Raw genomic sequence first — 13865 nt, 5'->3', positions numbered from 1 at the left:
AATGCAGTAAAGTTACTGAACTTCGCTTTGAGTCTTAGAGCTATAAATGGTAATGAGGATAATATTGTTCGAAAATATTGTGCATATGCAGTTATGCACTCAGTTTCGAGATTCTAAAGTCCAGAGTCACCTGTGGAGTAAACGGAACTCGAGTGAATGAGACAACGCGACGAGCCTCTTCTCAGATTGTATTATTTCAATGTCTTCCGTGTCGGCAGCTTAAAGGTCCTCCGTAATTTCTCGACGCACGTGAGAGGACTGTGCAAACTCATCGCTGGTGGAAGGCAAACAATGCCTTCTCCTGACTTTCGGTCCTTCGCGACTCGACGTTTCATCGTCATCTTTTTCTTTTGGAATACTTGAAATTCAATTGGTCAAAATCCTAACATCCCACTCTTTCTCGATATCGCCCATTTGTCACGCGTTCACGATCCTGTCCCGACAATAAATTTTGTAGGCGTACGCGCAAAATCATCGCTTTCTACTTCTCTCACACAAAATTCCCATGGTACTACCAAAAAAACAACATATCATTAAGAACCTTTATTCTTTCTCTTTTTTACCGTCTTAAAAATCAATATTTCACCGGATTCGTTACTTGTAGTTTGCGAAATTCAGGAGAGGACATGTTTATCTTGAGAGATAAGGGATCTGGGAGAAATACATATATTTGAGCAGCTACTTTTTATATACATATAGCCCAAAGTACAGTTTCTTCCAATTGACATTCTTCAATCTTCAAACAAGACATTTGTTTCAAGTCCTGTGAGAAATAGTCTTTCGAAAATTCCAGCTCCGTTCTAATAAGGAGTGTGGAGCATAATTAAGAATGTGACCTTCGGACTTGGGTGCCGTCTATGTTCCTTGAAAAAAAAATTCTTTCGCAGAGGAATGCCTCCGCGGCCACCGCCTAATGAACTTGAGATAAAATCACGAGAATTCCCAATACTAAAATAATTTAATAATTAACCACACTTTTTTTTTCTTCAATTTTGATTTTAGAAAAGAAAATCTGAGATATTTTCGAATCGAATAGAATCAGGTATTGCAAGAAATATCCGTTTAGGGGATCGCAATCATATCTAATGGTTTAAACCGTTATCTGTGTATTTGAATATAAGAGATTCAATTAGCATAACATGAACTCAATATCATTGCTGCGTTTGTGTTGATTACGTGTGATCTTAGGTCGCAAAGGTGCGAAACAGCGGTCGGTGCACTTCCGTACAGAAATGCTTTTTTCACTTAACCCCTGAGGCTGGTTCTCAATTACCGAGTTCGTTAGTTACGAATCGTGAAAATGTCACTCATGGACGTTCTGCGTGGCGGGACACCTTACATAATGCAAAAGAAAGAGCGCCAGTGGAAAGCAAAGGCCAGCAGACGATCCTTTGGCTTCGCGCTTTCTATCTTCGATCCAGGCTTACGGTAATTATGTAGTCCGTTGGTTTCTATGTAAGCATATGCATATTTTAAACGCTACTTTTCAGTGCTCAACTCTTCACCTTCCGGCAGTGACATTAATTTCTTTGGGTCTCCAATTAATGTCATTCAGATTCACTGAAATCTGAAAAATGAGGGTCGATTTTATGAAATCAATTGACACCATCATTATAGAATTTTTTAATGAATGGAGGAATTGCTGACAGTCTTTCGTTTTAGTAAGTGAATGAGGGGAAAGAATTTGAACTTTTTCCTAAAAAGAAATCTGCATCCATTGACTGCTTGATTAGAAAAAAGCTGATGACATATGATGAGGTCATTCAAGTATAATAATAAATTATACTTCTCTTAATGAAAATATAGATAAAAAAATGTACCTTTATGGGCTTTGGAGTTGTTGTACTTTAAGTACGAGAATTATGCTGGAAAATGTTTCAGTTTCAATAACTTATTCTGTTAGGTACAGTAACATAATATTAAGAAAATTATAATGTATACAAAAGGTCAACAATATGCATGAATTATATTCATGCATATCGCCAGAAATTTGTTCGAATAAAAAAAAAACGTTTATTAAGAATGATTGTTCGATGCATCGAGCAAGCCCCATAGAGTTTAACACATTTTTTCCATAAGAAAAAAGACGTTTTTGTCAATTTTATTCAAAATCGTCAATGTTGTGTTGAAACTGAACAGTTTTCTTCATAATTAGCCACAAAATACGAATCAAACATTACTTTTTTGAATATCACCCTCCTAAATCTTTTTATAGGGTCCCAAAAAACCCCGCATAAATGAAAATTTAGATTTTGTGAGTTTTTGGCGCTAATCATGATTTTTTGCTGTTTTTAAAAAGTACAAATTGTTTCTAGCACGTAAAGTACTACCCTCTACTCATAATTAGATGTTTATACAATTTTTTAAAACAATTTATCATTTTTTTTAACAATTTTCTCTTAGAATAGATTGAGAAGGTCGCAGTTTTTCCAGAATTCTTCAACCTATCTTCAACTTTTCCGTTGAACAAGAGAGGCGATAATTAATTAAAGTTAAAAAAAATTATTATTTTAACAATTTATTATTATTTGTATAATATTCTTTATGATAATAATAAATGCAAGTTCAAAAACAAAGATGTTTAAACAATTTATTATTATTTATGACTATCTTCTCTCAGATAAGTGCTAGAAAGTTGCGTTTGTTCTGAAAATTTTAACTATGCTTTGAATTCTTAGTTATAAACAAATAAACAATAGAGCGAATCCTTTACTAAACAATCTCTTTTTTGTGAACATAATTCACTGAAATAAAACAAATATTTTAAATATTCTTTAAATTTTCGATATTGACGATATTAAATATAAATTTTCCTTGAAAAAATGACGAAAAGCCTTTTTTTAATGAATGTTAATATTTATTATTTGTTCCTAACTGAAAGATCAAATAAAAGCTAAAAATTACAGAAAAACTCGCAACTTTGTAGCCTATGGGAAGATAGTTATAAATAATAATAAATGGTTTAATACAATTATGTTTATTAGCTTTCATGCATTATTATCTCACTAAGTAAAAAGTGGACAAAAAACTAAAATTAAAACAAAATCTGAATTGTTTAACATTAATATTGGAAATAGTAGCTTATAAACAATAATAATTTGTTTACACAATTATTATGCTGAACTGAATCAATTACTAACTCATTTAATGATCTTTATGAACTTTACTATTATATTCGTAATCTGTACGACAAAATTTATAAGCAATATACGTGAATTCAAAAATGTGTGCGTTTCGTCGTTTTCAGAACTTTATCCCTTCACTTTATAATTGATATCAATCATGTAAAATATCACAAACTGTCAGTGCAATTTAAACTTAAAATTTTTACAGTGAATTTTGTGTTTCACTGATTAACTTCAGTAAAAATATAACTACCAATCAGTAGTTCACTGTTTATCAGTAAAAATCTTAATAATTGGATTCATTGATCCATTTCTCATTAGACGAATCAGTGAAATCTCACTGATTTCAATTCAGAAAGTGCTGCTCAATTGAAACCAGATTCAGAGGAATTCCACTGAGTATTATTGAGCCATTTTTTTAGAATTTCGTCCAGTGAATGCCGACTGAAAATCCTTTATCAATTACATCAATCTCGTGAAAATTCAAAGGAATGTCCAATCTTTTTATAATTCCTTAACGTCGGTCTGAATTCAAGCAAAATTGGGCTAAATTTTAGACTTAATTCTGAAATTTGGATAATGTGTCTTAAACTGCACATAATTTGAACCAATTTTAAGGTGTAACAATTTTAGTGATCAATCAACAATTTTTTAGTGAAATGTCGGTGTTTCATATTCAGTGTTCACTTCAGTGTAGCTAAATTCATTAAATCATTATCTAAATTTCAGAAGGGTTTGAATTCACACAAATTGGATTTAAAACCAAATAATACATTTTTTTATTTCTAATAACAAGTGTTGTCAAATTAATGAATTAAATTTCTCTAATTTATAACGACAGTTAAATTTGCTGAAATGAAGACCTACCTTATAAATTATAACTACTAAGTTCTATTGTAAAAAACTGTTTCAAAAATCCTATTTAATTTAATCCTAGAATCATTGGATCGTACTGCATCAGTAAAACATTTTTTTCATGTAATATTTGTTAATTTAATAATATTAAGAAAGTGGGCGCACCTTGCCAATTTTTTCTAAGACCCAATTTTAAGTTTCTAATCGCCAATCATCATTTAACGTTTAGCAGCCCCGCCCCATACAGCCTCTATTTCATTGCGTACTCGAGACCTCACTGACACATTACAAATAGCTCGAAAATTGCTAAGATCATTTCGAAATTACTCGATTTCCTTAACGAGAGTCCCAACTCTCAAGAAGAGAGAAAGAGAAAAAGAGAGAAAGAGAGAAAATAAATAAAGGAAGGGAAAGAGCTTTAAGGCCCTCTCTTTTATGTATTGTACGTTTAGAGTTTACACACGTAACAGCCCCTTAAGTCTTTCGCTTCAGGAAATAACCCAAGACTTCCGTTCGTCGAGTTTCCACGCGTTTTGTCCGCTAAACTATGCCATTTGTCTGCACAATTAACAGTGCCGTAATCGGTATCCAGACATCGAGGAGCATAAAAGCATAAAATCAGACACTATTTATTACTATTTACGATTATTTTTATTGTCTATTGGGAAACCTTAATGAGCCCAAGCTGGGACTCGATTTTGCGAAGAAAATTTTATTTAAAGACTTTCTTGGAAGGAGAATAAAGAAACAAAGAGGAAATTTCCTTGTTGTTATATTCTTACGTAAAAAAGATTTCTTTGTGAATCAATTATGAGGGAAATATTTCTGCGAGATTTCCAAGAAGTGGTGGGATTAAAGATGATAGAATGAAGAAAGCAAAGGTGAATATATTAAATTCAAGAGAGGAATTAGTATAGGGCCGGACGAGATACCGTTAAATAAGCTCTTGAAGAATATTCTGATTTGCAAAGATAAATCATTGCCGTCCAACTACTGGACTAAGCTTCTTCAGAACAGTAGTGAAGTATTGCCTAAATGAGTAGAGTTAATTCTTAGTTTTACAAGTTCGGCTCAAGATCAAAGAAATTCACGGAAAGGTTGTCTATCATATAATCGTATTTGAATATATATCAGAGAATTAAAAAAATGATCTATGAGAGATTTGAAGATTTTAGCTGAAATCATTACTGCACTCTCTTTACGTAGATATTACGTCTCAAATAACTAGCCCTGATAGAAAGTAAGAGGATTACTCTTATGTGTATAAGAAGGAATATGACTTTCTAGAAAACGTAATCAGCGATCGAAAACTGCAGATGAATAAAGCTTATGTAACGATTTCCATCATAAATGGGGTCCCATGAGGCTTCAGGAAGTCAATTTTCATCAACTTAGAGCTTGATAGAAAATCTCAAATGTGGAGACTTTTTTCCAATTATAGGTTTGTGTAATTTGTATTTTTTTTTTTAATTTCCAGAGTGTTATGTGCAAGAAAAGTTAGCAGTGATTGTATTTCGATGAAGGCAAAGATATTTTTGTGGTAAGGCTAAAGTGGATAATTGAACAGAGCTTATTAAAATAATCCACTTTGACCTATGATATTAATTGCCACTTTCTTATCCAGTGTGGACTCTATATTCTATTCTCAAAAAAGTGTCAACTAACTTTTTGGATTAACCAGTGTAAAAATAATTAGGCAGGATCTATTAAGTGTGCAATAAGAGCTATTTATGGATTATATTATATATACAGATTCTAATATCCATTACGGACTATGTGAATTCAAATATTTCTTGTAAACAATAGTTCAAAATATAGACTAAAATGTATGAACTAAATGAACGAGAAATTTCCGGTATGATCTATATTGTCTATTATCCACTGTAAACTATCATTTGCAGACTGAGTGGTTTCCTGGTGTCTATCTCCTGTTAATTCCATTGTCCATTAACTACAGTCGAATGAACAATTAACTTATAGTCCATTACATAATAAGACCAGTTTGAGTTTGTTCTTCACTGAAAACTCTATTATCCACCCTATTGTTAAATTAAACCATCCAACAATTTTTCACTTAGTAGTGAATCATCCACAGTAGACTGATTTATCTACAATCATCGCTTCTCTCCGATTCTTCTAGAACACTCTTTTCTCATTTATGTCCTCAAAAATGAGACCATTGACCCTAAAAATATAAATCATAAGCTCTTATATCTTAAAATCTATAAAGCTAATGTAAGACTTAAATTTTTTCAGGCGACCACTGGGAGCGGGTTCTTCGAGGTGCAGATCCTCTCACTAACGAACAGCAGGGGCACCCTGGTGGACGGAAGATGTTGTGGCGGAGGAAGTGGGACCGACACAAGTCATGTGCATCAAGAAAGATGCACGGCAGCCTGCACCACATCATTTTGGCTCTGCCTTAAAGAATATCAGTCGAATGTCACTGCCATAGGCTCCTGCAGTTTCGGCAACGTTTCTAGTCACGCCCTGGGTCAGAACACCTTCACACTCACCGAACCTGTCACTCTTCAACTTCATTTCACATTCCGATGGACGGTATGAATCTTATATTATATGCAATCTTATTTCTTATGCAAATAACCAGTCACTGCAAACTTATAATCTAAAATTCCAATATATTCAGACCTCTTGAGCTTCTCAGAAACAAATCGAATACAATGTGAGTAAGTGGTCAAGAGTGGATAACTGCAATTCATGAAGCAAATACAATACCAGAAGTTAATTTCTTATTCAATAATTCGAGTTTCCTGGATCATTAATTACAACTATCCTCTACTTACGACTCGATTTATGGGGCAAAAATTACTTTTATTAAAAAATAGTAATAATCTTTAATCGTATAAATCATGAAGATCTACCAATCGCTGCAATCTTATAAATCAAGATATCTTTTTCAATAATACAACTTTTGAATTACGGAATTATTAATTGCAATTATCCACTGTATACGACTGACATGAAAGAAAGGCAATTTCTTTGAGTAAAGAGAGAAAAAATTGTTTATTATTGATAGGATCATATTCTAATCTAATTAGCAAGAACATTCGCGCATGAGATCATCAAAGTGAACATTGTGGACAATCTAGAAAATATCAAGATTCATCTTTGCAATAAGATTAAAGAAATCACTTGCTCTGTATATAAAACAAATTGACACGTTATAAGAGACACTGGAGAGTAAATAGACACGTGCTAACTACTAATTGCGATCTGCTGCAATCATCATTTGTCATCCGCAATCGGCAAAGGTTCATTAAATCGATGAAGACTCTTGCAAAAGAAAAACGAAAAAAAAATATGAAGGCAGTGAAGTGTGTCGTGGGTGGCAAGACTAGTAATTATATACCGGGTGATTGTTGAGAAGGATCCAATATTTCTAGCTTGATTCCTTGGACTGATAAGAGGGTGGCCAGCGAATCGCTGGGATGTCCGGTCTGTTGATCTTCCACCTCGTTATGGTCGTTACGTATGAGATTCCAGACTGGTTCCAGTCGCTTGACAACTCTACGTCCGACTCTTTTTGTTCCTTTTTGTATTCCTTTTTTTCTTGTCATCAAGTGTCCCGCAGTTTCCCATGCAAATGTACCTTAACATGGTTTTATATTGCGATCTTAATACGATTCGTGTCTTCGCGGTAATCATACAATTTAAGCTTCACATTCAAAAGACCTTCGTTTCGAAAGACATCGTGAGACCAAACAAAATCGGTTATATTTATGTTGGACAAGGTTTATAAAAAGAAATTATTTCATTTCTTTGCTCATACTTCCTTTCTGGTAATACGACCGTATGCCTTCACTGTACATTATTAGAGAATTTTGCAACATTTTTAAATGTTTTTATAATATTTATATAAATTTCTATCACGTTTGCTATTCCAGATGTAAACCATAGATTTGAACATTCTAGAGTCAAGCAATTTGTCTTTATGTATTTTGAAAATGTCTTGTAGTTTATAGCTAGGAAATGTTCAAACTGAAATGACATTTTTTCCCCTTGTAATTAAAAGCTTTCTAAAAAATTGGAATGGATTAATAACGGTGCAGCCAGTAAATTCTTCCTCAGTGATTTACGCGAGTGAGGATATCATTCCCTTCTATATTTTATAAATGTGTAAGTGCTGAAGAAAATGTATTTATAGACTTATATACCTGTGAGGCCCAGAGAAGACCGTTTCCGAGATGCAGTATAGTACACCTGTTAGAATCCTGACTCATTCCTGAGCCCTAAGGGTATTCAAGGTTTCTGAGCCCATTTTGCATTCACCTTTCTGTTATTCTCGTTCGTGATCTTTTAAATCTCAAGGTTGATCCAATAATATAATATTGATTCCTAAACTCCCGACCTTGAAATAATATTCTGATTTTAAGTAAATATTTTTAGTAAACACAATTATTTTAAGTCCTACGAAAGTAATGAACCTTTATCTTACTATTATTGAGGAGGAAAAGAAATGACTAAATTTATTGATAAATATTTAGAACCTTTCTTGTGAGGTTTCACTTTATGTTAGGTTAATTATTTGTTGAATAAATGCTAAAAAATGTAAAGATTATGGTCCTAATTTTATTTTAAAGTTTGGAGTACCAAGTTGATTTGTTTATGTCATTAAAATAAAGAAGACACAATGTAAAAGGAATCGTTGGTTACTATGGGTGTGCACACTAATAATAATTCTGCCGGCCACGTGGCGTGGTCCCGGTTGATAATGACGTCAGTTCATTGATAGAGGCACCCACATTAAAGACGCATGACCCGCAGATATTGTGCACGTACGTGTACGGATTTACTATGTCCGAGAACGTTACACAGCACATAAGAATACATTGAACGCAAGAGTGTGTGCACGCTCCCATGCGTTTCCGGTTCAGCTATTATTATTGTAGTACAAGATCAAGGGTATAATAATCACAATGAGTGGTGATTAGAAAGACAATTAATCATGAATATTTTATTTTGCATTGACGTATCTGACGTTATTTATTCACGAAGCAATTCAGTGTTGAATTTCGTCTATTTTTTTAGTGCAGAAAAAAATTAAATGTCTGTTGCAAAAGTTCAAGCAAGATTTGCTAGGATTTAATATTCAAAGAATTGTAGGGTTGGTAACAGGGTCAGTGGAAGTGACTTTAGGAACTTATGTAAAATATGGTACATTTCCTGATAATCAATTTTAACAACACTTGCAAATTTTGTGGATAACGGATTTGCAACGGTACAGTTCCATAATAACTCACTAAGATTCGAAATCACTTTCATATTTTAGACTTCCCGCTGTTTCCCATGTTCTACTCTTTTCTCATTTTTAAAACAATGATTTTTTTCCTGTTAATGAAAATTCCATAATAGGAGTCAATACCTTTCAGGTAACTTCCCCTATTATCCGCTTTTCTGATTTTCTCGCTTTAATTCGAACTGAAGTAATAGAACCCATTGAGAAAATGCAAATATTTTTCGTTCAAATTTAATTTGTTTGATTTAAAAGTCTAGTATTTTCTTCTGCTTTAATCTACTATTTGCTTAACAATGTAATACAATTTTTTACTGAATATTAAACTATTTTATTTATGGTGTACAATTCATCTTTTTTAGTTGGATATCAAATTATTTGTTGGAAGATTTATCTTCTTTGGTTGAAAATTCTAATATTTGATTGAAAATTCATGTAATTTGATTAAATTCCTACTTTTGTAGAAAATTAATATTCTTGGTTAAAAGTTCACGTTTCTTGTTTGAAAATATTAGTCCTTGTTTTAATTATTCATTTTCCTAAAGATCTTGGTTAAAAATGAACTTTTTTGTTGAAAATTTAACTCATTTTGTAATATATTTTTTTCTTACCAAAAATTCAATTGTTTTTTTTAGTTCGTCCTTCTTCTCTAATTTTAAAAGTTCTTTTTGTCGTGAAAATTTAACTTATTGGTTCAAAGTTTAATTACTTGATTAAAAATGCGTTTATTTTCCTTGAAAGTTCAAATTTTTGGTTGTCAATTCAAGTATTTGGTTAAAAGTTAATTTCTGTTTATCCAACGGTTATGTTACTTTCTAAGGGGGGGGAGGGTCTACAATCATCAACGTGAGGAGAAAAGGCCTGAAAAATGACCAAAAATTGGTAACATAATTTATGGACGCTACCCTTAGTCTATTAAAGAAATTTGCTCCAATATTTATATATTCTATACAGCTAAGAGTATAGGTCGGATAACCTTTTAAAAGATTTAGCAAGAGAATTAGTTTCTCTCCAGGATCTGCAAGTGAAGCTGCACATCTGGTACGTGGAGGCGTCTTTTGAAAGGCACACACTCAATAAAGTTGCAGAATCCTCTCACGTCTCTGGCGATTTATCGGTGCCTCAGGGCCCCTTCATTGACACCTGGAAATTGAGCACGATTCTGGTGAACCGCAGGATTCTCCAGACGGTAAATCTCCATCTCCACCTCCGCTCCGGTCTGTCCAGTGTCGACGATCGCGTTAATGAGAATCATCGCCGGCGGCTTTTTTTCAGCCCTCGCTATTTGGGCACCGTTCCGAATTTTGATTCCGACCTTCCTCAAACCGACGACGAATTTTAAGTGGCCGCTTCGTCTGCAGAGGATTTCAGACGAAGACCATTTAAGCCTATTATACATCCTCGGAATAGCGTTAATTAACGCTCGACAATAATTAGACACTCGACCAAAACCTCCGAAAACACCGAGAGGTATAAATTTTGGTAGCAGATCTAATCTATTATTGTGGAGGCAAGGATGCTGGATACATGGTTGCTTCATGAAAAATTTACACTTTTTTCTCGTTAAATTGTTCTTCGCTTTAGTATCCTGGTCTTGATTTATAATGTTAGGTTAAAATTTATTTTTTCTACAAGGTGGAGAGTTTTAGTTACGTCAACTCTCAAATTTAGAGCTTCAGGTGTCGCAATCATTCGAAGGAATTACATTTTTTTTTAATTAGAGAGGAGTCTCTTTCATGTTTGATAACGATCGATATTTAGAATTATTCGAAATTAAAGTAATATTGAAGTTGTGATGCATTCTGCTGCGTAACTTTTTAAATCACAATTTTAGTTTAAAAGAAAAATGTTAATTTATGGGCGCTGGAATTTAATAGAATTCGGTTGTAGAAATGTTATTTGTTTGATCACCAAAGTTGAGCGGCGCTTGACTCGCTTACACTCGAATGGGGACCATGTATTTATCCGTATTTAATCTGCCTTCACATTGAAAGTAATAATAAAGCTCATTGATGTAAAAAAATTGTTTCTGCTTATACAAAATTTAAGATTCAAACGCTTAGAATTAAACAGTTTTAATTATAAAGCATCTAATAGCAATAATTAAAAATTTTAAACTAAAAAAGAGTTTTAGCTGAATTGAAGACGTTGAGCATGGAATAATATAATATAAAAACTTTATTTCCGAATTTGGATTCAGCCACCCAACATATATGAAAATTGACTGTAATTTATTAGATATTAATAATTGTACTAAGAAGTGCGGATGCCATCAAAATTAAAATTTTTGTAAGGCATTTAAAACTGAAACCCAAAGCGTTTCCAATTAATTTTGAAAATGAAATTTGCCAAGATTTCTCAAAATTGAAACATTTTAAGTGTAGATTAATAAAAATTTCACAAATTTAAAATGATGGTTTAAAAATATTTCATTGTTTAAATCTAAGCATTTAAGAATGAGAAATGTGTAGCACTTAAAATTAAGAAATCTCGGTATAACTTCAATTTGGAAGCCTGTAAAATTGAACATTTTCGAAAAATGATTAAAAACTGTATGCATTTCTAAATCTACAGCTATATTTTTATTATTAATTTTCAAATAAATATTTCCCGTGTACTGTAGCGCTCTATTATAAACCAGACAATATTAAAACACAAGGTGCCAATTTTAAAAGGAATTCAGTTTCAAATTTTTAGAAATTGAATCAAATTCAATTTAAAAAATAGTTGACATATACATTATTCCATCTTAAATACTTTCAATTTAAAAAAGTTTTTAAATGCATAAAGCTCAAATTTCAAAAACAATACCAAATTAAAATAATTACAATTATGTTTGAATTTAAGTATGAACGTGTAGTAAAAATAAAATAATGATACGATAAAATATATAAAAAATAGTGTGATATAAAAAGTTAGAAAGTGGTGTCGGGCGTAAAAACGTAGAGCAGACAGATAATGAAGCATCCTCGGAAACATCCGGGTGTTTATCAGCCCCACATTCCCTGGCCTCGTCGATGTTTGCCTTTCATATTTTTAATTTTTAATGCACCGCCGACGCTCAGTAATTAAATTAACCGAGCATAGTGCTAACTGACTGAAGCGTAGCCTTCGTTACACTTTTGTGAAGTAAAAATATTTTCTATCCCATTGTCAGTCGGTCTTCCTCTCTTTTTTGCCGGGAGCAATTCAAGGGTCACTCTGCAGACCCCAAGGTACTTGGCGGAGAAAAAAAAGGAAGCCACCCTTTTGCATACAAACTGCTTGGAAGCCTTTAGCTTCAGACTCTTAAAGAATACAAGAGTTATGAAATATACAAACAAAAACCTGGCCTCTACAAATAGCCTTTCCTTGTTTGTATACTTCGTTTAACGCGTTATGGTTATACTTAAGGACTCTTGGCTTTTTGGACCTCTTCTCAGGAGAAATATGAATATGAATTCCCGAAGTATGTACTCGAGGATGAGTTTGAAAGAGGAAAAAAGAAGTGTTAATGAAAAGTGGTCATTGACGGGGTCATGTGATAATTTCTGGTCATATTAGTGCATTGTGCTTCATATTTTTAGATTTACTCAAATTGAAACTGTTACTCTTTTATCAATTGGGACATTTTAAAATTGTGCTTTTCGTTTTCTTTTATATTTTTTTCAGTTTTGAAAAACTTGTATCATTCAGAGAATACATGCTTTTAAAACTTCCGGGTTTGTATTGTGCAACCTGGAAAATTTCTTTAAACTGTGAATAAACCGGAAAACGATCGGGGGAATTCGTTAAGCTAGCCATCCTTTTTATGGATTAATTTAAATACAGAGCATAGCATATTTCACTCCAGATTTCTTTGTTCTGACCGCCAGTGCAATTTTCGGTGGCTCTCATGTCAAAAACATGCTAACTTTGTGCATCGCTGCTAATAATGTGTTCGTGTAAAAAAATGTGCTCTCACGAGTGTGCACAGGTGTATAATGGGCATATGCAAATGAGGTGCGACAAAATGTCGTCGTCGTTTGGGCAATACCTCTAAAAGTCTCGTCTGGCCTTCATCGTGTGTGAAACTGAACCTACTCATTGTAAGAGTACGACATACCAAAATTCAGGCACGTAAGAGTAAAGGGGTCCCATATTTTACACCCACCCACTCAAAAAAAAACATCAACCCTTTCGACAATTTGACACGATTTGTGGTCTCTAAAGAAAGTTTGAAGAGGTGATTGCTCCTTGTTTTTGTATCTTTCAACTGTTTGACAGTAAACGTTATGGCTGTCATGTACTCGATTGAAATGCCAAGCAAGCAAAATGAGTCTAATGGCATCATTTATGTTACTCGAAACCTGCGTTGAATTTTTAATATTTGTGAATCGCTTTACATCTCTTTTATGATGACATTAAAGTCGTATTAACATTTAAATTTTCTGTATATGAATTATGTTTCATCTGATTTATTATGTTTTATTTTTATATATGATTATTTAAATGCAAATAAAAATATAATAAATGAACTAAAATCTACTTGGGTGATTTGATTTAGTTCCTCCTTAAGGGCATGCGACACAGTGGGATTCCTACATTACCAACCTCTTTTTTTCCATTGAACAAAATTTTTTTGTGAACCATAGAACTTTTTTGGCAAATGA

The 13865-nt window shown here is 33.0% G+C and overlaps 1 protein-coding gene across 1 annotated transcript in view; it reads left to right on the top strand.

The window, feature by feature from the left end:
• Positions 1-13865, top strand: part of LOC117173165 (protein jagged-1b) — a 66534-nt gene that overhangs the window by 26589 nt on the left and 26080 nt on the right. Inside the window, exon 2 of the mRNA XM_033361577.1 lies at positions 6237-6539. Coding sequence (XP_033217468.1) covers positions 6237-6539 — 303 coding nt within the window. The remainder of the gene's footprint in view (positions 1-6236; positions 6540-13865) is intronic.

The sequence above is a fragment of the Belonocnema kinseyi genome, chromosome 5 (genome assembly GCF_010883055.1).
Source record: "Belonocnema kinseyi isolate 2016_QV_RU_SX_M_011 chromosome 5, B_treatae_v1, whole genome shotgun sequence".
In the NCBI taxonomy this organism is placed as follows: Eukaryota; Metazoa; Arthropoda; class Insecta; order Hymenoptera; family Cynipidae; genus Belonocnema; species Belonocnema kinseyi.
Note: the sequence above shows the minus strand (reverse complement) of the source record. Positions and strands in the feature narration are given on the sequence as shown.